This window comes from Rattus norvegicus, chromosome 17 (genome assembly GCF_036323735.1).
Source record: "Rattus norvegicus strain BN/NHsdMcwi chromosome 17, GRCr8, whole genome shotgun sequence".
Lineage (NCBI taxonomy): Eukaryota > Metazoa > Chordata > Mammalia > Rodentia > Muridae > Rattus > Rattus norvegicus.
The window spans coordinates 8,892,590-8,915,983 of NC_086035.1; the positions used below are offsets into that span (position 1 = coordinate 8,892,590).

Here is a 23,394-nt window from a genome sequence, read left to right on the forward strand (position 1 = left end):
GCAGGAAGATCTCTGTGCATTCAAAGTCAGCCTGGTCTACAGAGTAAGTTCTAAGCCAACCAGGAAAACATTGTATCTGGAAAAACAAGCAAACAAACAAACGGGAGCAAAGGTTAACAAGAGCCTCCCAAGTACCTTCTGTATTTGCCAGCTTTCTTATTTCTGTGACCAAATACCTGGCCAGAAGCAACTGAGGGAGCAGGGGCCTGTTTCTGCTTCTATTTCCTCAGGATACTACCTGTCATGACAGGGGGCTGCTGTTATGGTTTGCCCTGGAGTTATCCGCTGCCCCAAGGACTCAGGTGACTTCATCAGAACCTTCTCCCCATTTGTAAAATACAGGTGAGGGCAGGTACAGAATAGAAGGAGGCCTGTCATTGGTCGAGAAGGAAGGATGGGCGGGAGAAAAGTTTGAGAGAACATGGAGGCTGACGTTAAGATTCCACGCTGTGGGGCTGGAGAGATGGCTCAGCGGTTAACAGCACCCGACTGCTCTTCCAGAGGTTATGAGTTCAATTCCCAGCAACCACATGGTGGCTCACAACCATCTGTAAAGAGATCCGATGCCCTCTTCTGGTGTATCTGAAGACAGCTACAGTGTGTACTTATATATAATAAATAAATAAATCTTTAAAAAAAAAAAAAAAGATTCCACGCTGCGCCTTTACAGGTTGTTATGAATGTTCTTAAGGGATGGATGTGTACAGGGCTTTGTATGTCTAGGTGGGCAATTATATCTTATCAATTGGGTCAGAGGTTGTTGTGTTGTGTGTTCTTTCATGTGCAGATTTAAGTGTAAGAGAGTGTTGGACAGCTAGTCTGGGCTGTTACTGAGTTGGGATGTGTGTTTCTGTCATGGTGGCAACATGTCTTGGGAACTGGATGGGTAGAGAGGTTGCTGCCAGGCTCAGAGAGAGGCCTTCAGCAGTGTGATATGGGATGGAGCAAAGTGGGTGAGACGCTTTGCTGACTGAGTTTAAGATATCTACCAGATATCTTGCGGCACCGCGGTGCCAGATCTAGTGAGGGATAAAAGACAGCATTTTATTTTATATAATTTCACAACAACAACAGCAGCGGGAGCGTTTGCATCAGCATCAGGGACCGCAGACTCACACTAGTGCTGCTCACCCTCTCCTTAGTTCAGAACTACAGACCTTGGGGGTCACTGCCCACATTCAGGTGAGTGAGGTCTCCCTTCCTCAGTTAAAAACACACATCCCAACTCAGTAAAAACGCTCTCATCAAAACACACGAAGGTGTGTTCCCACGGTGATTCTAAAGTTAGACATCGGGCGAAAAAGATGGCACCCGTGTTTCGTTATTCTCTGAGTGAGGAAAAGCAGGAGACGATGACATCTGCCCACAGTCAGGCAGGAGAGGGATCAGTGCCACACACCGGAAGCCCCTGCTAACCGGCCAATGCCTCTTTCTCCATTTAGCCCTATCTCCTCTGTGTAGTTTCCCTGAAGGTGAGACTCATAAGGGCTGACTCACAGACCTGCCCTTCTCCTAGCAACACCAATGGAGGGCAAAGCTGGTTCCTCCGAAGGTTCCCAACCTGTTAGAGCAAGCTGAAGCTCACCACCAGGTCTTTACCGCTCTTCCTAGGATGCTACGCACAGTGTGTCCTCTCCCTCTCAGCGACGATGAGTGACAGGGCCCAACTTGCCAGTCCCTGGTGTGTTCTGGTTGTGTGGGTAGGAATAGCCAGTTACAACACCGATGCCAGCTCTGGCCTCTCTCCTGGTAGAAGTCACAGAGCCTGCTGGGAAGCGAGTCCCAGACGTAATATGGACGCTGGCTCCCCTGCCTGAAAGCTGAATTGAGAGGCCTAGGCTGTGAACCATGACAGTGAGCGATGCGATGTGACGGTCACCCAAGATGACCTGCACAGCTTCCTTCCCGGCCTGGCTTCAGTGTGCTGGAGGACCGACTCAGGGCAGGGCCCGAGGCAACACCACTGTGAGTACTTTAAGCCACATGTTCAAGCCCAATAAATTAGCCCAGGCTTAAAGGAGTCAAGCTGTACACATGTAAGAATTTTAATAAGCTTGGAAAAGGCTACCTGGAGCTACGTACGGTTTACTGTACCAATGAGTCTCCCTGCCACCAGCCAGCGTGCTAAGCCCCTGACAAGAGCTGTAGAACTTGGGAGGCGGCTTTCTCAGGAGTTGGGGACTTGCCGCAAACGGCTGCCAGCCAGACGACAGGAAAACAGAACAGGGCAGGCAACTGAGTAGAGCCAATGGCATTCACGGGGGGGTGGGGGGAGCGGGGGGGGGGGGGACCTGCCAAGGGTTCCTCTGGTGGGAACCCGGTGCTCACACACCCTTGTAGAAGCCAGCAAACACTGCAATCAATGTCTACACGGTAATCAACGCCTGTTTGTGCTCAGAACCAAGTTATGCACAATGGATAGCTAAGCAAACACGGTCTCTGACTTCTAGATGCCAACACCTAACATAAATAAAAACAATAAATCTGCCCGAGGGATTACCAAAGTAACTGAGCAAACACGAGTCAGTCCAAAAGCAGTGACCTCACGCAGAAGCGGTGAAGTAATCTCGAAGGGTAAGTCATGGGAGACGACTCTCTGAACAGGGTGGGGCCCCAACAGAACAGTTACCTGTGAAGGTTGAGTCTCCCTGGGGGAGGTCAGAGTTTGAGGAAACGTTCAGGGGGCTGGAGAGCAGGCCAGAAGGGGGCGGGAAGTGAGGTGCAGCTTAGGAGGGAATTTAGGGGCACAAGTACAAGGAGGTTTTTTTTTTTTTAAGTGCCCTGAAAGAGTTGAGATAGCAAGAAGCAGAATATGTTTCTCAACTGGCTTTATTCATGCCCCCTTCTAGTATACAGAAGACACTCACATCCTTATCGAGTGTTACTTAAAATTCAGAAGAAGACTAAACCTCTTACCCATCCCTCAATGGAAGCTGTAGCAGCTTCAAAATCTGATACGCATTCGTTCTCATTCTGTCTCCTCCCCCACCGTCTCTCTGCCTGTCTCTGTCTCTCTGTCTTTCTGTGTCTCTGTGTCTCTGTCTCTCTATCTGTCTGTCTCTCTCTTTCTCCTTCCCTCTCTCTTTCTCCCTCTCTTCCTTCCCCTCCTCTCTCTCTCTCTCTCTCTCTCTCTCTCTCTCTCTCTCTCTCTCTCTTTCTCTCTCTGTTAGATAAGGTCTCACAACTCAGATGAGGCTAGAACTCACTATGTAGTCCAGGCTGATCCTGAACTCACAATCCTGTCGCACTTTCCCAAGTGCTGGGGTTACTGTACAAATACCGTACAGTATTGATTTTCCAAGTAACACAAAGTCAACCCTTGCCCAGAGCTAGAACTGCCCAAGTCAGAGAGACAGTCTCTGTCGTTAACTCATAAGAAAGAGGGTGTAGATCCTGGTCTGCATGCGACCAGACAGGCAGGAGTCACAGAAACAGCAACAGGACACACAACCCGAACCAGGGACGTCAGTCATTCACAGGGATCACCTGGTTAAAATTTTTGAAGGAGAACTCTTTGTAGATGGCGTCTCTCTCGCTCAACTCCGACCACCCTGCTGCTTTCAAGTCAGGAATAAGCTGGCTCCTCTCCTCTGGCGTCAACCACTGCGCATCTGAAGACTAGGAAGAAAACAGATTTCCTGTGTGAAAGGGCAGGCATTTAGTTAAACTCTTCCCATAGACTTATACTTCATTAGGGAAAGATGCGGGGAAAGAAGTCTCAAGGGAAGCAAATTCCAGCCATCTCTCATGCCTCTCTTCTCAGGATAGGCAAGCTGTGTGGGCTATACAGAAGATGGCTGGTGTCCTGTCTCCTACTCTGCGTGTTGCCTCAGACTCCACAGGTCAGCAACTCTGGTTTATTACAGGTAAGACTAAGACTTCCACTGGCCTCCTGACGCCACGCAACTCCAGGATGCACAGAAGAGGCAAACAGCTTTTTTTTTTTTTTTTTTTTTTTTTTTTTTTTTTTTTGGTTCTTTTTTTCGGAGCTGGGGACCGAACCCAGGGCCTTGCGCTTCCTAGGTAAGCGCTCTACCACTGAGCTAAATCCCCAGCCCCGGCAAACAGCTTTTTAAGGAAGCTGCTGGTGGGACTCTAACTCCTGGCCTATACTCTTTGGATGGAAGGCCAGCACCTTTCGTCTCTAGAGCTCACTCGCATGTGAACTGCTTAGAACGGCCTGGTGCTCTGAACAGGAATGGCCTCACAGACTCCTGTCCGGGAGTGTTTGTCCCAGAGGGAGTGGCACTGTTAGGAGGTGTGGCCTTGCTGGAGGAAGTGTGTCACTGTGGGGCAGGCTTTGAGGTCTCCTAAGATACATCCAGTGGGCTTGCGGTCTCCTTCAGCTGCCTGCAGATATAGAACTCCCAGCAAACCCAGCACCATATCAGCTTGCATGCCGCCATGTTTCCCTCCATGAGGATAACGGACTGAACCTCTGAAACTGTAAGCCAGCCCCAATTGAACTCTGTCCCTTGTAGGCGTTGCCATGGTCACAGTGTCTCTTCACAGCAATAGAACCCTAACGAAGGCAGATGTCTGCTCTCTTTCATATATCATGAAAACCCTTCTACAGAGGGGTATGAAGCGTACGTATCCATGGAATTTTGTATAACAGCCTCTGGAGTCCATATCCCCTCTACCACAGGCAAAAAGTCCTTGCCTTGCTATGAGAAGCACCAGTAAAACAAACTCTTCGTGTGGCACCGGACCGCCCAGAACATGCACAATACCTGCCTGCACTGCCCACTCATCCCTGCTCTCCAGGCAGAGGTCACAACTTTGGCCATTTGGCACTTTGGCCATTTGACCTGTGCCTTTCTTTTTTTTTTTTTTTTTTTTTTTGGTTCTTTTTTTTCGGAGCTGGGGACCGAACCCAGGGCCTTGCGCTTCCTAGGTAAGCGCTCTACCACTGAGCTAAATCCCCAGCCCCTGTGCCTTTCTTTTTTAAAAGATCTATTTATTTATTTATTTAGTAGAGGAGAACACTGTAGCTGTCTTCAGACACACCAGAAGAGGGCATCGGATCCCATTACAGATGGTTGTGAGCCACCATGTGGTTGCTGGGATTTAAACTCAGGACCTCTGGGAGAGCAGTCGGTGCTCTTAACTGCTGAGCCATCTCTCCAGCCCCCAACCTGTGCCATTCTTAGCTAACTAAAAACACTGACCACCATGGACCCCCTACTACAAACTGTGAACACAGCTTCTCATTCCAACTTAAGGGCCTATGGCCACCTCATGCCTCACCCACCTCTACAAAGAGAATAACAATGGATGGAAACATTTAAAGGCCTGGAATCCAAAACGGGCGTTTAATGTTAAGAATTAATAGCCAGGCATGACGGTACATGCCTTTAATCCAAGCACTCAGAAGGAAGAGGCGGGGGGGGGGGGGGTATTTCGGAGTTTGAGGCCAGCCTGCTCAACAGATCAAGTTCCAGGACAGCCAGGGCTACACTGAGAAATCACATCTCAAAAAAAAAAAAAGAAAAAAGTGGTTCTGAAATATCTCTGTGTCTCTGTGTCTCTGTCTCTGTCTCTCTGTCCCCTCCCCACCCCGCCGCCGCCCCGTCTCAGAAAGGGTGGTGGTGGTGGTGGTGGTGGTGGTGGTGGTGGTGGTGGTGGTGGTAAGTTCTCACTAGCCCAGGCTTCGCCCTGCCTCAGCCTCCTCAGTGCTGGAATCACAGACACGCAGCATCAAACCTACTGAGTTCTGACATTTTCCACACAGACGTCCACTGTAGGAAATAAATCTCGCCTGTCTATCAAACACCTAAATGCTTTAAATCCACTCAGAGCATTTCAGGAAAGAAACAACTGTTAGCTTTTCACAGGGACCTGACAGCAAGGAAAACCATGAACACACTATGGGCTATGCTGCGGTCACCCAGAGGCTGAAGAAGGCGCTGTTTTTCTCTGGGGCTAGGCTAGTCCCAACCTTATGGGGGGGAGATCAAGCCATGCAGGACGATCATCAGGGATGCCCCCCCAAGCACCCCCAAGCACCAGGGACTGTAGACAAGACTGAAATGGAGCCGCTTCAGCCGTGTAACCAAGGGCCCTACAAAGACATGCATGGCTTCAGCAGAACCCTGTGAGGGTTTTTTGTTGTTTATTTTCTAAAGCTTTAATGACTTCTATTCTGTGTTTTGCCTGGACATACATAAGCACTGTGTGCATGTATGTTGCTGAGAGACGCCAGAAGCCATCGGACTCCCTGGTACTGAAGTTACAGGTGGTCGGAAGCCATGTTGGTGCTGGAATGGAACCCAGGTCCTCTGCAAGAGCAGCCAGTGCTCTTGACTGCTAGGCCATCTTTTTTTTTTTTTCCTTTTTTTCCTTTTTTTCGGAGCTGGGGACTGAGACTGCTAAGCCATCTTTCCAGTCTCCAGCATGGTCCTTCTTCGTAACAGCCTGGGGATGTTTTTCATAGATGTGGAGGGAGATGTAAGGAACCACAGGAGCTGGGCAATATAGGCAGTTAGCTTTCTAACTTCTTATGTTCAATGCTAACTTTGGCTTCTCTGGGTTCCAAGGTCCTTAAGTCTATACGGGGGTTTTATAATATCAAAATGCCGAGAAATGTTTGGTTTGATTGGGGCTTTGTTTTGTTTTGTTTGTTTCCTTCTGTTTTTCAAGACGGGGGTTTCTCCTCGTAGCCCTGGCTGTCCTGGAGCTCTCTCTGTAGACCAGGCTGGCCTTGAACTCACAGATCCACCTGTTTCTGCCTCCTGAATGCTGGGATTAAAGATGTGCGCCATCACCGTCCATCTGAACTTTTTGGTGCTTGAATGACTTGAAGAGATCTTTCACTAAGCATCAGTGCTGGGGAGGCAGAGGCAGGTGGATGTCTGTGTTTAAGGCCAACCTGGTCTACATCTCCATTATGAGGTGGAAGGAAAGACAGGGTTGAGAGAGGGGAAAGCGCTGAAAGGAGGGAGAGAAAGTGAGATCTTAAATGTGATGGTGCCCAACACATGGCAGCCATTCAAATCAAACCTGTTGACTCATTCCTTCCCAGACACCATAATTTTATAAGATCAGCAGCACCTCAGAGAGGAGCATGCCCTGGTGGCAGCAATCAAATTGAGCTATTTTACATGTTAAGGAAATTTCACACGGAGGGTGGTGGACAAAACGCTTATGTACTTGGGAGGTAGAAGCAGGAATGTATCGGAGTTCAAGTCAGCCTCAGCTACATGAAACTTATCCACTAAAGACAAAGCAAAATGAAATTTCATTCCTTCTTTTATTGGGAGAAAGAAACCAGGTAAGAAAGAGAGAGGAGTTTAGTGTACCTAAATACATCTGTATCGAAATTTATCTTAAGTAAATTAATTTTTTTTTTCGGAGCTGATGACCGAACCCAGGGCCTTGCGCTTGCTAGGCAAGCGCTCTACCACTGAGCTAAATCCCCAACCCCTAAAGATTCATTTATTTATTATATATAAGTACACTGTAGCTGTCTTCAGACACACCAGAAGAGGGCATCAGATCTCTTTACAGATGGTTGTGAGCCACCATGTGGCTGCTGGGAATTGAACTCAGGACCTCTGGAAGAACAGTCAGTGCTCAACCGCTGAGCCATCTCTCCAGCCCGTAAATTAATTTTTTTAAATGTTAACTACATGCAATGACTAGACCTGGATTACGCCAGGAAAAAAATTTTTTTCCTCTAAAGTCATTAGTTAAACATAATGGACGTTATCTGCATAATTTTCTGACTTCAACAATTCTACTACGTAACAAGAAAAACTATTCTGGAAAATGTATTATAGAAATTTTACAGGAAAATAAATCATGTCTATGACTTATTCATTAAAAAAAAGTTATCGAATGGGTTCTAACGAGCGCCTGAAAATGAAATGGTGCGCTCCACGCTACATTTTCCACTAGATGGAGCTGCTTGTTAAAAAAAAAAAAAAAAAAAAAAAAAACAGCCTCGGTTTGCTCTCCCTCCCCTCCACCCCTTACCCCCTCAATGAACAACCCCTCAGATGGTCTCACAGCACACCTCACCGGGTGCGCGGTAATCCTCCTGCCTCAGCCTCGCTAGATACAAGAATTACAAGTCACAACGCACGGCCAAAATCCGAAAGTCTGAAGTAAGAAAATTAAATGTCCCCTTTAAAAGTGGTGAGAAAAATCGATGTGCCCTTCAAAAATAGGGAAAGGGAGGTGGAGCGGTTACTAATTCTTCCTAAAGCTCTCTGACCCGAAACAACACGGTTAGCCGATCACTTAGGAGGCCACCCCAGGACCGCTTGTAGCATACAGAATGGCCACGGCCCATCATCGGCTTCACATTTAGATTTTTTTCCCCCACGACATTGTCTCCGGTGAGCAAGCTCAAAAACTACGGCTGAAACAGCCTGGGTGTTTTGTTTTGTTTTGTTTTGTTTGAGGCAGGGCCCACTACGGAGCCCCGGCTGGCCTCGAACTCACGGATAACCCCCAGCCTGAGCCACCTCCGCGCCGGGACTGCAGCGTGGGAGCTGCGGGTCTGCGCGCGCAGCCGCTCCCACCCAGCTGAAGGAAGGCCCTGCGTCCCGCGCGGGCCGCACTCACCATGGCCGCCCCGCTCGCGCCCCGGCAGCGCAGCGCCACCAACCAGCGCCCCGCGCCGCGCACGCCCACCGCCGCCGCCATGGCCCCGGGCTGCCCCGCGCGCTGCCTGATGCGGCGCCGAAGGCCCCCGGACGGGATGGCCGCCGCGCCCGCGGGGACTCGCAGCAGACAGAGCGCCCTCCGCGGGACGAGCAGCCGGGGTTCGCGGGGCCACGGCTCCCGTGGTCAGTGTTTAAAGACCCGGCCGCCGCGCTGAGCTCGCTCCTCTCTCCCGCTCCACCATACCGCATGCACAAGTGCATCACCGAGACCCAACCTGGGACCGGTGGGACACCTAATTTCTCTTCCATGCCTTATGTTTGTACGTTAATCTTCATTATTCTTTTGCCATTTTTTTTTCTTGCGATGTAAGTGACAATAAAATTCATTTTAAAGCCCGTGGTGTGTGTCGGGGGCGGGGTGGGGGTAGGGATAACATAGCGGTGAGTTTTAAGTAAAATGTTGCAGCTCAGTTTACATCTTTTTGGTTTTTTACTAAGTAACTTTATTGTGTTCCTTTCTTGAGGCAGTTTTCATGAAGCCCAGGTACAGAGTTGCAGAGGCTGGCCTTGAACATCTGTCTTCATCTCCCAGGAGCTGGGGATTCAGGACATGTGCCACCGTGCACAACTGTTAGTCTTTTCTAAATTAGTACATTAATATTACCAATTTGCCTGGCACGGTGGCACACGCCTTTAGTCCCAGAATTCTAGAGGCAGAGGCAGGTGGAATGCTGGGCGTTGCAGGCCAGCCTGAGATACACAGCAGTCTAAAATACCAGTATGTTCTTATTTTTATCTGTTTTACAGAGAATTTGGCAAAGGGATATATTAAAGAGCTCATTTAACATTGGTTTCACAATTGCTAGCAGTCTTATATCCCAAATGGACTTAGAAGAAAAGAATAAAGGCTCAAAATAACCTAAAATTTAGACTTCTTTTGCCTGATTAACAAGATGTTAACAATCTAGAAAAGCAAGACTCAGGATAATCTGAGGGTGCTGGTCAGGCAGCACTGACTTAAAATAACGTGGGTAACAGCATGGATTCCTTAAGGCTCATGCCTAAGGATCTGGTACGGGGGTTAAAATTAAAAGTCTTATTATATGTTTATGAACATGGAAAATATTCTTGAAATGTGTATATTAAAGTGAGGATTTTTTCCAGGACATGAGGTACAAGCCTGAATCTCAGCTTTCAGGACAGGCATGAGGACCTGAGGTTTGAGACCAGCCTGGGCTACCGCTTAGAACTGAAAACAGAATGGTAGGGGGTGTTAACAAAGTGGTGGCCCGTCATTTTCCCACCTTCACGCCACTGTCTGAAGCCATGGCTTCCCAAATCTAGTCATAAAGCAGCAGGAAAAGGATGGGCATGGTGGAGGGACATCAGAGGCTGAGCTAGTGTCTCAAACACTGGACAAAGTGACCTCAACAGTAATCTATCAACCCAGGTACAGTGGCACTCGCCTTTAATCCCAGCACTTGGGAGGCAGACACTGGAATCTCTTTGAGTTCCAGGCCAGCCGACTTGAGGCCCTATCTCAAAAAATGCAAAGCATAATTTACTGTTAGGCCATTGGTGCTCATGTCTGAATTTAGAGAACAGTTTTTCAAGAGGTTTGTATAAATTATATGTTGTCTCTATAAGATTTTCTGTTTTTAATAAGCATATGGAGGGGGCACATGTTATGGTGTTATGACTCACAGAGATTAGAAAACAACCTTTAGGAGCCAGTTCTCCCCTTCCACGGTGGGGAACACAGGGATTGAACTCGGGTCTTCACGCTTGGTGGCAAGCACCTTTATCTCTGCTAAGCCATCTCAGTGGCCCAAGCTGTCTCTTTTCTAAATGTGTCCTAAACTAGACCAGAATCAACCTTCAGGCAAGGGCAGGGTTTTATACTTCCTTAGGATCTCAGTGTAGCTGTGTTTGGGGTTTTAAGGTATAACTGGTTAAAGTCCGTGCTCTAGCAGAGAATTAACATGTTTTCATTAGAATTAGGAATTTCTCCTAATGTCCACCATTCCTAGAAACAAGCGAAACCACTTTGAATTCTTTCAGTGACTTTATTTTTCACCTGGTCCTGTGGTAGACGCACACTTTGCCATCCCGTCCCACACTTCCTGTCCTAGCCCATGCTCCCCATCGTAGCCCACACTTCCTGTCCTAGCCCATGCTTCCCGGGAAGTTCCACCTGTCATACAGCAACTTTCCTGCTTAACAACACTAGAAGAGAAATTCATTCATTATGTTCAAGTATTAAAAACAAGAACAGTCAATTCTAGTGGACACTTTTGCATCTGCTAATTGTCACAGTAAAAACACATTTAAATGAAATCTTTTCAGCCTTTCAGTAGTTCAACAAGAACATGATTCTTGAACCTGACTTCCGTGGCAAGTCCACACGTTAGCCGCTGTAATGCTAAGTCCGCAGGGCTAAGACCCCACGTGTTCGGGTTCAGTTCTGTCTCTACTCTGCGTGTTCCTGCTCTTGTCCTGGAATCAGCCACCGGATACTCTCAGTGCGGATGGTAGCGTACATAATGAAACTAATTAAAAAGAACAAGGAAAACACAAGCAGCCAATCCACAGTCTTTACCAACGTGCTGGGGAGCGGGCCCAGTTGGTCAGCCTGCGTTACCACCACATTTTTCTTGGCTTCTATACCTGAAAGAGAAATTAATTGTTTCAAATCAGAAAGAAAACATATCCGAGGCTTGTCTGAAGTATGATGCATGGCATGCAAAATGACAAGCAACCCTAAAATAAACACTACCTCAAGCATATCTTGGAAGGATTTCACTTGCATGTCAGCATGATTTGTAACTCGCCTTGCTTCCCGCCACATCAAAGAATCAGGAATCCTTCCAGCCTTTCAAAGCTAAAATTCCAGAATTTCTGACTCCTCGGAGCTTTTCTCGTTCTTGCGCTCTGAAGAGTTACCTTTTGTTCTCTTAAGACCAAAGTTCAACAAAATAAAGCTACTCTAAGAAGTTCCCGCAGGTTATCAAGATGCCTTTAAAAGAGTTCCTGGAAGACCTATAAGACAATTACCCACCACTGAGCAGTGATCACCAAAGATACCAGGCACCTGGAACCCTGCAATCACCAAACACAATGGCTTTCTCTCCCCATTGACTCCTCCATGACTGGTGAGTCAGGGGTCCAGCACGAGGTTCAGAGTTCCCAGCAGCCCTGTGGCATTCTCAGCCGGCTCTGAGATAACCTGAGATAAAGAGGATCTCTGCTCTTTAGTGTGGGAGGAAAACCAAGAACAATGTGCACTGAGGCGTGTTCTACTCTGCACTCATCTCTAGTGAGTGCACCTCAGGGAGAAGAGGGATGCTCACAGTCGAGGCTATGTGGCTGTGAGAAAGGGAAGTTTCTGAGGAACACATTTCTTCAACTCACAATCAAAATTCAAATAAATAGGAATAAACCACAGGGCCATACATTTTGGCAAATACTGAGGAATTAGCTGCAACTTCTGCAAATGGATTAATGAATGGAACTTGACACAATAACAGGTCATAAGCACGCCCAACAATTCAGCAGAAGTTCACAACCACAACTGTTTGTTAGCTGCAAGGCAAACTGAGGAAGATACATTGTTTGCTGCTACTAACATAACATTCTCTCTGAGTTCTGGGCCAGCCTGGTCTACAGAGCAAGTTCCAGGCCAGCCAGGGCTACAAGGGAGACCCTGTCTCGAAAACAAAACGAAATACCTCCCTCCACAGATGTTCTTCTCCATACCTGTCTGATTGAAAATGAAGATTTTCAGTGTTTCCAAGGTTCGATCTGTATGGTTAAACCTCGCCATTGGTTTGGCTCCTTGAAATAACAAAATGTTAGGGACAGCTACAGTGCCAAATCTGGTAGAAAGGCTGTAAAAGAAGGAAGACAGTTAAGTTAGAAAGCCCCACAGCATGGCTTTCCCGTGGCTACCCCGTGAGAATTGGTGGAAATCAGTGAAAAATTCGTTGTGACCTTTTAGAGTCGAACTTTAGACTTTTGGCCTGTTCCTTGCCACCGCCTTAGGGAGTCAGGACTGGGGCAGTACTGCTCTGCAATCCAAGTAGCATATGATTCCAGCCATGACCCAGTGATGCCAATGTCAAAACACAGACCAGAAAATTCTAATTCATGGATAAAGCACAGTGTGTCAATTTTCTTGACAGGAAAAAAAAAAATTCAAACTTCAGAATGGCCATCCCTTCCTTCCAAAAAGATCAGCACACAGTAAGCAATTCTTTTCCAAATTGGTGCAAAGGAATCCATGATTCAATCCATACACCAGGAGGCTCAGAACTAGGGAGGGAGGGCTTGGCAGGAGTGGCCTGCAGACTTCTTTTGCCTTCACACAGCCAGTCCAGGTTCTGGGAGTGCTTTACAACAGAGCCAGCTATAACCTTTGGGAACACTGCTGAACCTCGCCATGCCTCGGTTTCTCCCAGCACTAACAAGCAGTGTTGGGTGAGCAATGGCACTTGTGTCATTCTGACGTTGCTGTACCATGAAACACGTGTTCCACGCTGTAATGGGAGGCAGAGGAAGGCAGCAAGGAGGGGCCAAAGCCTTCGGAAGGGAGAGCGGGAAGAAGCAGGTCCACTCCCAGTGTGGCCTGCGCTTCTGAACTTGACGAGCATTGCCACTCCTTAGGCCAGCCGTGTGCAAACGTTCCGGAAGCAGACAGAGGACTTACTAAGTTAGGACTGGAGAGGTGGCTCAGGAGTTAGGAGCGCATACATAGTGCTCTCCTAGAGGACCTGTATGGGGCAGCTCACCACTGCCTGCAACTTCAGCTCCAGCCCAGACCTCTCCTCTGCCTCCACATGCGTGCAGATGCTCACATTCCATGCATGATGGCTAATCTTGGTTGTCAATTTGACCACATGTGGAATCGACTAAAACCCCAGCAGCTGCGTGAGGTATCTTCCTGGTTGGATCATTTGAAGAGAGAAGACCCACCCCAAAACTGGGCGTACCTCAGCAGCAGCCTACATAAAAGATCGTGGAGGGAGGAGGCTTTGTTTCTGCCTGCTGCCCTCCCTCCAGCTAGCAAGTCCTTCCATCCTGCTTGGGAGGTATCCCTCACTGAGAGCTGAACGCCCTTCTCTGGAATTCCAGTGCAGACTGGAGAGCAGCTGAGACATCCAACCTTGCAGACTCCTGATTCCATCAGGAGACAGCCATTGTTGGTCTAGCTGGACCACATCCCACAGGCTGCTCCAATAAGTCCGTGTGTGTGTGTGTGTGTGTGTGTGTGTGTGTGTGTGTGTGTGTCTGTGTGTGTGTCTGTGTGTGTCTGTGTGTGTGTCTGTGTGTGTATATATGTGTGTGTGTGTGTGTATGTATGTGTGTCTGTGTGTGTGTGTGTGTGTGTATGTGTGTGTGTGTGTCTGTGTGTGTGTCTGTGTGTGTCTGTGTGTGTGTCTGTGTGTGTATATATGTGTGTGTGTGTATGTGTATGTATGTGTGTCTGTGTGTGTGTGTGTGTGTGTGTGTGTGTGTGTGTGTGTGTGTGTGTCTGTGTGTCTGTGTGTGTGTCTGTGTGTGTGTCTGTGTGTGTCTGTGTGTGTGTCTGTGTGTGTGTCTGTGTGTGTATGTGTGTCTGTGTGTGTGTGTGTGTGTATGTGTACACATACCATCAGCTCTTTTCCTCCAGAGAACACTAATACACCATAAATAAAAAAATCTTTAAAAAACTATAATTACTAATTTGAAGGACAATTTATTTTTCATAAACAATGAAAACAGACTGGAGAGATGGCTCAGCGGTTAAGAGCACTGACTGCTCTTCCAGAGGTCCTAAGTTCAAATCCCAGCAACCACATGGTGGCTCACACCCATCTGTAATGGGATCTGATGCCCTCTTCTGGTATGTCTGAGGACAGCTACGGTGTACTCACATATAACAAATAAATAAATCTTTAAAAACTATTTTTAAAAAAGAGTAAGTATAAGTGTGGGGGCTCACGCCTGTAACCTCAGCACTTGGGAGGCTGAGGCATGAGGACTGCTGAGAATTCAAGGCCAGTGTGGGGTGCAGAGTGAGCCTCTGTCTCAAAAAAGAAAAAGAAATGTAAGTAGGCATAAAGAAAGAGAAGACAGCCAGGCAGCAGGGGCACACGCCTCCGATCCCAGCACTCAGGAGGTGGAGGCAGGCAGAGCTCTGAGTTCTGGGCCAGGTTGGTCTACAGAGTGAGTTCCAGGACAGCCAGAAGGAAACCTTATCTTAAAAAAAAAAAACAAAACAAGAGGAGTTGGGGATTTAGCTCACTGGTAGAGCGCTTGCCTAGCAAGCGCAAGGCCCTGGGTTGGGTCCTCAGCTCCAGGGTAAAAAAAAAAAAGAGGAAGAAAGGAAGAAAGGAAGGGGGAGGGAGGAAGAAGAAGAGGAAGAGGAAGAGGAAGAGGAAGAGGAAGAGGGAGAAGGAGAAGGAGAAGGAGAAGAAGGAGGAGGAGGAGGAGGAGGAGGAGGAGGAGGAGGAGGAGGAGAAGAAGAAGAAGAAGAAGAAGAAGAAGAAGAAGAAGAAGAAGAAGAAGAAGAAGAAGAAGAAGAAGAAGAAGAAGAAGAAGGAGAAGAAGAAGGACGATGACGACGACAGGGAAAGAACATAGAGATGGCTCAGAGTTAAGTGTGCAGACTGCTCTTAAGAGAACCGGAGTTTGGCTCCCAGCCCCCATGTCCAGAGCTCAGCACCTTTTCTAACTCTAGCTCTGCAGGACCTAACCCCCTTTCCTAATTTCTGCAGGTACTGCATCCATGTGTGCATGCGCAAAACAGATGTGTACATTTTCTTAAGATTAAAAAAGGGCATGGAGACGGTTAAGAGCACCAGCTGCTCTCCAGAGGACCTGGGTTAGATTCTCTGCACCCCACATAGTGGCTCACATAACTCTAGTTCCCAGGGTCCAGCACCTTCTTCTGTCCTTCCTGGGCATGGAGCACACAGCCTTTATGCAGCCAGAACACCCACATGCATATGTTAAAAATAAAGAAATGAAAGTACTTTTAAAAGATGACAATTAAGGGCTGGAGAGATGGCTCAGAGGTTAAGAGCACTGTCTGCTCTTCCAGAGGTCCTGAGTTCAATTCCCAGCAACCACATGGTGGCTCACAACCATCTATAATCAGGTCTGGTGCCCTCTTCTGGCCTGCAGGTGCATACATGCAGGCAGAAAGCTGTATGATGTATACATAATAAATAAATAAATGTTTAAAAAAAAAGATGACAATTAAAAAGAAACCTGCCTGGGCACAACACAGGGCTGGGAACTACACTGCAGGCTACTGCACAGACAGATGCCCTTGGGTACCGCTTGGACTAATTTGGTCTGCTGTAGACTATCCAAGGTCCTCTGGCCATGCCACGTCCCTGCCATCCAGAGTCACCTGCCACTCTTCTGTCCACCACACAGAGCAGGCCGCCACCAGCTCCCAGGAGCCTGACGACCAGCAGCCTTTTACAAAGCCCCATGACCTTCCCCACTAGTAGCTTAACCAACAAGGGTTCCTGTGACCATGACATCACTGACAAGACAAGCCACACTCGGCCAGGGATACCTGCTGTGCTGAGATGCATCCAGAGCCAAAAAGCCGAGTGTTGGAAATGCGCGAGGCAGGGAGTTAAAATGAGGAGCCAGGCTGGCAGAGAATCGGCACCATGGGGTATAGAAGAGGACCAGCGTACAGTCACTACCATTTGGGTTTAGGAAATCCATGAGGTCCTGCAAAGCAAAGGACAAGAGTTAAAGTCAGCGTTAAATGCACAGGTGCCAGCTAGGCAAGGAGGCAGGAAGGAACTCTCTAGGTTCAAGGCCAGCCTGGTCTACATAGCAAGTTCCAGGACAGTAGGGATACAAAACAAACCCAAAGTACCCGTGTGTGTTTCTGAAGGATCCCCAAGAAAGAGGACACGCTGCTGCTCTAGTGAACAAACGGCAGGAGGGCAGAGAGGAGGGAGACTGGCGGAGAGCACAAACGCACTCTCATCTCAGCTTTCCCAACACTGCGGCGATCAACTCAAGCACTAAGCACTCACAGCACACACAGACCACCGTGGCATCTGTGCGCTGTGGCATTGAATCGTACATCTCAAGTGCTATGGTTTAGGCCTTTTAAGATTTGTGTTATGTGCTTGTGAGTATGTATGCACCTTTGCACATATGTGCATGCAGGTGCCCGTGGACGCCAGCAAAGGGCGGTAGAGCCCTTGGAACAGGAGCTACAGGCAGTAGTGGGATGCCCGACATGGGTGTTTGGAACAGAGCTCAGGTCCACTGAAGAGCCACAGACATCTTAACTGCTTAGCCAGAGACATTAGCTGGAGGCTCACTCCCAGCCTGTGGAGCTACTGGAAAGTAGTTCCAACGCTGGAAGGTAAGCTCTGCTAGAAGGTCCTAGGTCACTGGAGCTCGCCCAGCTGTTGCTTATGAGTCCTCTGCCGTGTGTCTGTGCAGCAGTGTGCCCGGTGCCTGTGAAGGCCAGAAGAGGGCATCAGATCCTCTGGAACCAGAGTTATAGATGGGTGCTGGGAATTAAACCACCGTGTGGGTACTAGGAACTGAACCCAGGTCCTCTGCAAGAGAAAGCAAGGCCTCTGAGCCATCTCTCCAGCCCCTGGAGCGTGAAGGGACTGTTGGACCTGGAACTCAGTATATAGAGAAGGCTGACTTCACACGCACAAACCTGCCTCCTCCCTCTCCACAGGGCTGAGCGTGTGCAGCATCACAAACCTTGACCCTTGACCTCTTCGTTTTCTTTTTCCTTCCCAGTCCCAGGAGGTGAGGAACTTTTCTAACATGTCTTCCACCACGGTATACTGCCTCATCGCAGGCCCAAAAATGATGGAGCCAAGTGACGGCTCCAGAGCAGTGAGCCCAAACAAGCTTTCCTCTTCATAAGTGGATTCCCCCAGGAGCTTTATAGATTTGTCACAGTGAGAAAAAGATGGCATATCTGTGGTGGTTTGAATGGACTTGGCCCCCAAAGACTGAAGTGTTTAAACGCTTGGACCACAGGGAGTGTCCAAGCATTAGGAAGTCTGGCCTTGTTGGAGGAAATGTGTCACTGTGAGGGTGAGCTTTGAGGGCCCATGCACAAACTCTGGGCCTCAGGAAACTCCAGTCCCCTTCTGCTGCCTTCAGATCAAGAGGTAGAACTCTCGGCTCCTCCAGCAACGGGTCTGCCTGCACATTGCCCACCATGTTGATAATGGACTAAACCTCTGAAACTGTAAACCGGCCCCAATTAAATGTCTGCCTTTGTAAGAGTTGCCTTGATCATGTTGTCCCTTCATAGCAACAAAACCCTAAGGCAACGTCAAACACTTTCAAACTGCCATCTTGCCAGAGCTAGGATGAATGTGAATGGCCAAAGGTTAGTGGCACCGCTCCTGCCACAGGCGCTCCAACTGTAACCCCGACTGGCTCGGTCACATGCGTGACAAACAAAACAGCCCTGATGTCCTGAGGACAGTGCTTAGTGCAGTCTGGAGGGGGTGTGAGCCAGGCTGACCCAGACCCTTGAGAAGCCATATGAGTTAGCTATGCCATGCCCTCCACCACAGTGAGCCACCAGTGCCCTCCGAGCTAAGGTTTGCTTCTCTCAGGTAAGACACTTCGTCCTGCTCTTCTGGCTTCTTAAACATCTACAGAAACTGTTAGCTATCACTCTAGAATCCCCCTGGGAGACCATCGTTTATCTAAGTGTCTAGAGAGCCGTGGCTGGGTTTTCAGACAATGGCCTCACTGCAGAGCAAGCACTGGACTCCGTCTTTAGAGAGAAGAGAAACTTCACCACTGTAACACATTTTCCAGCATAAATATCAAACTACAGTTTAGTCATCCAGACTTTCTTTTCTTTAAAAAAGATTTATTTAAAAAAAGAAGAAAAGATTTATTTTTATTATTATTTAATCATACGTGTGTACCTGGATGTGGGTGTGTGTACCCGAGCCTAGACATTGGAGGTGGCCAGAGAGGGCACTGGACTCCCTGGAACTAGAGTTACATGTGATTGTGAGCTAGGATTTGAACTCAGGACCTCTGGACGAGCAGTCAGGACTCTTTAAACACTGAGCCATCTCTCCAGTCCCTCATTCAGACTTTTAAAACATGTTTGTTTGTTTAATCATTCCGTGGCGCTGGGGATTGTACCCAGGGCCTCCCACTAGCTAGGTAAGCGGTCTCTCACTGGGCTGATCTCAGCTCTAGAAAAGAGCACTGCTGTGATTCTGATCCCGAGCACCTACATGTCCAGTGGGATGTTCCCATGGCCTTGGTGGTGAGATTCTTGTAAGAATGGCTAGCTTTTCATCACCTAAACGTCATCTTCTCTTTTTAAGACAGCAGGGCTGGAATACAAAAAGACTTGGGCTCAATCCCCAGCGCATGGTGGTGCTGACCCCAGCACTCCAGAGGTGGGTCATGGGTCATATTTTGCTACAAAGCCAACCTTGGTCACCTGAGACCTGTCAAAACAGAGTGGCTGGCTGCACTGCGGCAATCATTCAACACCATCCTAACAGAGTAACGAGTAACCGAGTAACCGAGTACCCGGAAGAGGCTGAGCAGAGGATGCTGAGGCAGCCTGCTCTCTGGCCACGCCCACCTGAGCCCAGGGGTTGGAGACCAACCCCAACGATACCCATTTGAAAGTTGGTGAGCACTAGATCATAAGGTGAGTTTGAAGAGAAAGACAGAGACATCGAGACAGACATAGAGACGTGCAGACATTAACACATGCTTCCTACCTGGGACATATTTAAAATCTTCAGAGTGAAGTTTTCTAGCCCGGTCACATTCCTCTCCTCACAGTTCACCTTGGGGGACTTGAGGCTGTCGGTGCTGTTGGCATCCTCAGTGGCTACGGGCTCGGCCTCTGCCACTCCAGGCTCGGCATAGTACTCCTCTTCCCGATCCTGGAAGCCGCCTGCACCCTGAAGCCCGAAGAGGTTCTCTCGGCCACCGCAGCGCGGGTCTTCGTCTCCCTGCGCACTGCAGGTGCCATCGTGGGCCTCGGTGCTCCGTTGGTCCTCAGCTGCCCCGGGAATCACCGACAGCACCACCATGGGATCTCCGCGGGGACCCAGAGAGGCCTCAGAGGGCTCCGCCACTCTTGCCTGGACCCGATGGCCCTGTGCAGCCTCCTCTTCATTCAGGTACACAGATCCAACCTGGAGAGCTGGGACTGGCCGCTCCTCCTGCCACGTGTGACCACTGTCCTCTGCAACTAAAGCAGGGCAGCATATTGTCATATTTGAAAGCAAAGGAACCCCAAAGACTTAAACAATTATCTTCCAAAATGAGACCTACCCCCCGACAGAGAAAAAAGTTTCCATTTTACTCTAAGAGAGTCATTACCATCTCCAGTTCTGGAGACCACAGGCAGGGATGCTATAGAAAAGATGCCAAGTAAAAAGGCAAACCCAGAACACACCAGAAATCTGCCAGTTGTCATGTGAAGTACAAAAACAAAAACAAACAAAACACTGCAATGCAGGCAACCAGTTAGGAAAAGATAACAAGGACACAAAGAAAAGAATAACAGTGGTGGCCTTAACAGTAGAACTAGGGCTGCAGAGATGGCTCAGCGGTTAAGAACACTGACTGCTCTTCCAGAGGTCCTGAGTTCAATTCCCAGCACCCACATGGTGGCTCACAACCATCTGTAATGGGATCCAATGCCCTCTTCTGGTGCGTCTGAAGACAGCTACAGTGTACTCATATACATAAAATAAATAAATCTTAAAAAAAATAGTAGAACCAGTTTATGCTTATCCCCAACTACCTTATGAATAAATGAGACTCCAACTATGGCTATTTTATTTTTGACAATTACTAGCAGGTAAGCCCTAATCTACTCTTCTAACTAACCTGGCTATCTTCCCCCTGGTGTATTCCAGATACTTAGTTTCTCCTGGCCACCTGCTCTTGGTCCGTCTCCCTGTAGACCTGGTCAGAGATGTTCTTGCTTCTCCCCAGCTTAAAACTCTTTCAGTGGCATCCCCTGCCCTGTGTGACTGCCTGGCCCCTGATCACTCCCACTGTCCCCATCCTGCCTCGGACCATTCCTGAGGATGTTTTCTTGGCTAAGAAAGTCCTCTGCTCCACCTCTCCACCTCCAGGCAAACCCAGTATCCTTCAGATGGAAACGCTAAATTTCACTTCTATAAGGACATCCATCCTAACCAGGGTAAGCAGTCTCCAGATGGCACCCAGTAAAGCCGAGCACTTCCCTTGACCTATTCTCTTCCCTTAAAATTCACTTAATAATTTGTATCCATTTGATACTTGCCTTACCGTCTATGTAGGAGGGCAGGCCGTCTACTTTGTCTAACCCTTCCGTGCAGCCCCGGTGCCCAGCAGTACAATGGACAGGATTCACGGAAAGACTCAGAAAGCTGAACACCGTAGATGGATCACACCTATAATCCCAGTCATAGTGAGCCTGAGGCAGGGGGATTTCCATGACTTCAAACTAGGATAGGCTACATTGTGACACATGCCAAAAACAAAAAGTAACAAACTAACAACTGCTATCTGACTCACTGGTCTAGGCCACTACAGGATCTCAGAACTCAGGCCCGGTGCTCACTCCCATTCCTAGGCACCTGAGCAGCACCCTTAAAAACAGACGCTAGTCGCTCAGTACTAGCTGTTGTGGGGAGCGGGGGAAGCCTTATATTTTCAGCCACTCAGAGGAGGAGTCCGCTGGTGACAGTTCCTTTATGGCCTGTCTATAGCCTAGACACATGACCAATATCCTAGTCAGATATCTTCAGGGTCTGCATGAATGTGTGAATGTATCCTGCATTTTGCAAGGGGTTCACAATGGCTGTCAACCCTGGGAAATCTGGGTATGTAGTGAGAAACTGTTAATGTATGCATTGAATGTAGAGGAACTAAACCCAATATTGTTTTGTTTCTTTTGTTTGCCACAGGCTTTGAACTCCTGATCCTTCTGCCTCCACCTATGCTGGGCTGAGATCACAGGCCTGCTGGACCCATCTAGAACCTTAAGCTAGCACAGGCCAAAGGGAGCAGTTTCCCAGCATGGCTGCTTTCTGGTAAGGAACACCACTGGCCTGTAATAACCCCTGGGGCAGAGAACCAGGGCTTATTACAACACTGGGACCCCCATTCTCTCCTTGTTCCAATGCCTTCTTTTTGAGAAAGAATTCCAGACATCTCCTTTACCTTTAAGGCAAGTGATTAACTAGAATGAAAATTCCAAATGTCGGCTGTGAGATCTGACAAGACACTAGCTTCCATCACAGGCCCTCATCTCTAGCTGCCTAACATCGAAAGAGGATTTAGGTTCTGAATCTCAGTTTCAGGTTGGGCATCCCTAAAGGGAAACAATGAGGTCTGTAATCATAGCCCTAGGCAGGCAGGAGAGGGGGCCAATCTGAGCTGGCTCAAAACAAACAACAATAGCAACAAAAAGTGTTTGGTGTAAACCAGTCCGTGGTAGTATTTAATCCCAGCACCCGGGAGGCGGAGACAGGCAGATCTTTTGAGTTAGAAGCTAGCCTGGCCTACAGAGTGAGTTCTAGGGCAGCCAGGCTACAAAGAGAAACGCAGGCTCGAAAAACAAACAATAAATAAATACATAAATACATAAAACAAAAAGGAACGAAAGAAATGAGCTTGAATAGGAGTGGATAAAAGATCCTCTCTCTGCTCCCCATTCTAGCACAGAATGGCTCCTTTCCCTCACCTAAAGGGATCCCCACATAAACACGGGCCACCGGAATTTGATGTTAGTTTTCTGGTGTTTCCTTCATACTGAGTGAGAGTGACCACCTTCAAAAAATGCCCCAGCTGAATGGACTCCAGGATGAACGTTGAAGTCAGAGAGACTTCACGCTCTGATAGTTACTAGAAAGTGCGAACACGCAAATTGTTTATTCCCCTCCGAGCCTCCTCATCGCCAGCCTGTGAAATGAAGGTATTAATGGAAGCTGTCTCCCGCGGCTGCTGGAAGCACTGAAGGAGGTCATGATGTAGCGTATCACTCACTCAGAGCTCTGGGATTCTAATCGGGCCACAACAAAAGTCAGGTGTCTGTTAGGATGGTGGTTAATAATAAAGTGCGCATCGCAAAGGGTAGCCGGTCAGGCCTGCTGAGGGGCCTGGGCAGACTCGGCCTCCACTGCCCACCGCGCCCGCACCGCCGCGCACCGTCCCGCACCACCCGCCGGTGGCAGCGCGTCGCCGCCCCACGCAAGTGCCTTCGCTCGGCCAGGTCCGCACTCACCCTCCAGGCCGCGGGCCGGAAGGCCCAGCACCCACAGCAGTATTTGCCACCAGCATAGGAGTTGCATGGCGCGCGACAGGGAGCCGCGGCGACAGCCACCGCGGTGGAAGACAACCGGCGCACAGCAACCGGAGTCGCGCCCCCAACCCCAGCAAGACTAGGGGGAGGAGAGCCGAGAGCGCAGGCGTGGCCGCGGGCCGCCATGTTGACTCCTGGCAGCCGCGGCAGCGGCCATCTTGGAGTCGGGCGGTCGGCCTCTTGCCAGTCCGGTGAGACCTGATCTAGAAAGAAGCCGCTTTGGGAAACAAGTGTCAAAGCGTGATTAGAGCCGCCATCAGTACACCTTCCCATGACATCTCCTCTCTGCTTGCGGCACATACTGCGCCTATGTATGGAGTTAATACCTTTCATTTCAAGAGACAAAAAGTCTGAGAAACTTTTAAGTGCACAATGGAGGAGGGTAGCAGAACCTTGGGTGATCGCAGATAGTCTGATGTATTACTTCAGCATGTTATA

At 48.7% G+C, this 23,394-nt stretch overlaps 2 protein-coding genes across 5 annotated transcripts in view; both read right to left on the bottom strand.

Moving 5' to 3' along the window:
• Pcbd2 (pterin-4 alpha-carbinolamine dehydratase 2) overlaps positions 1-9,831 on the bottom strand; it is a 52,072-nt gene extending 42,241 nt beyond the window's left edge. For 2 of the 3 annotated variants that reach the window (XR_010058946.1, XM_039096452.2), the window contains exons 1-2: positions 8,572-9,831; positions 3,487-3,618 (exon numbers count right to left, since the gene is read on the bottom strand). Coding sequence is in view for 2 of the 3 variants with exons in the window: in XM_039096452.2 (XP_038952380.1) it covers positions 3,487-3,618; positions 8,572-8,652 (213 nt within the window). In the remaining variant the exon portion in view is untranslated. The remainder of the gene's footprint in view (positions 1-3,486; positions 3,619-8,571) is intronic. The other variant, NM_001402494.1, reaches the window with a different exon arrangement.
• Positions 9,832-10,658: 827 nt separating this feature from the next.
• On the bottom strand, positions 10,659-23,125 carry Txndc15 (thioredoxin domain containing 15). Of its 2 annotated transcripts, none has more exons than XM_008771497.3 (5): positions 22,879-23,125; positions 19,370-19,848; positions 16,180-16,343; positions 12,369-12,499; positions 10,659-11,279 (listed from the first exon to the last, which is right to left on the bottom strand). In XM_008771497.3, exons 1-5 carry the CDS (start codon positions 22,943-22,945, stop codon positions 11,083-11,085), a joined length of 1,038 nt encoding a protein of 345 aa, XP_008769719.1. In that variant the 5' UTR covers positions 22,946-23,125; the 3' UTR covers positions 10,659-11,082. The 2 variants fall into 2 exon arrangements, with proteins under 2 accessions (XP_008769719.1, NP_001020169.1); NM_001024998.1 differs by having other exon boundaries at positions 10,663-11,279; positions 19,370-19,842; positions 22,879-23,014.
• Between the last annotated feature and the right edge of the window lie 269 nt (positions 23,126-23,394).

Coding starts and splice junctions, on each gene's coding strand:
- Txndc15 (XM_008771497.3), bottom strand. CDS start 22,945: ATGCAACTCCTATGCTGGTGGCAAATACTGCTGTGGGTGCTGGGCCTT. Junction 16,344..19,369: donor AGATTTTAAATATGTCCCAG/GTAGGAAGCATG, acceptor TTTGCTTTGCAG/GACCTCATGGATTTCCTAAA. Junction 12,500..16,179: donor GATGCATCTCAGCACAGCAG/GTATCCCTGGCC, acceptor CTTCTTTTACAG/CCTTTCTACCAGATTTGGCA.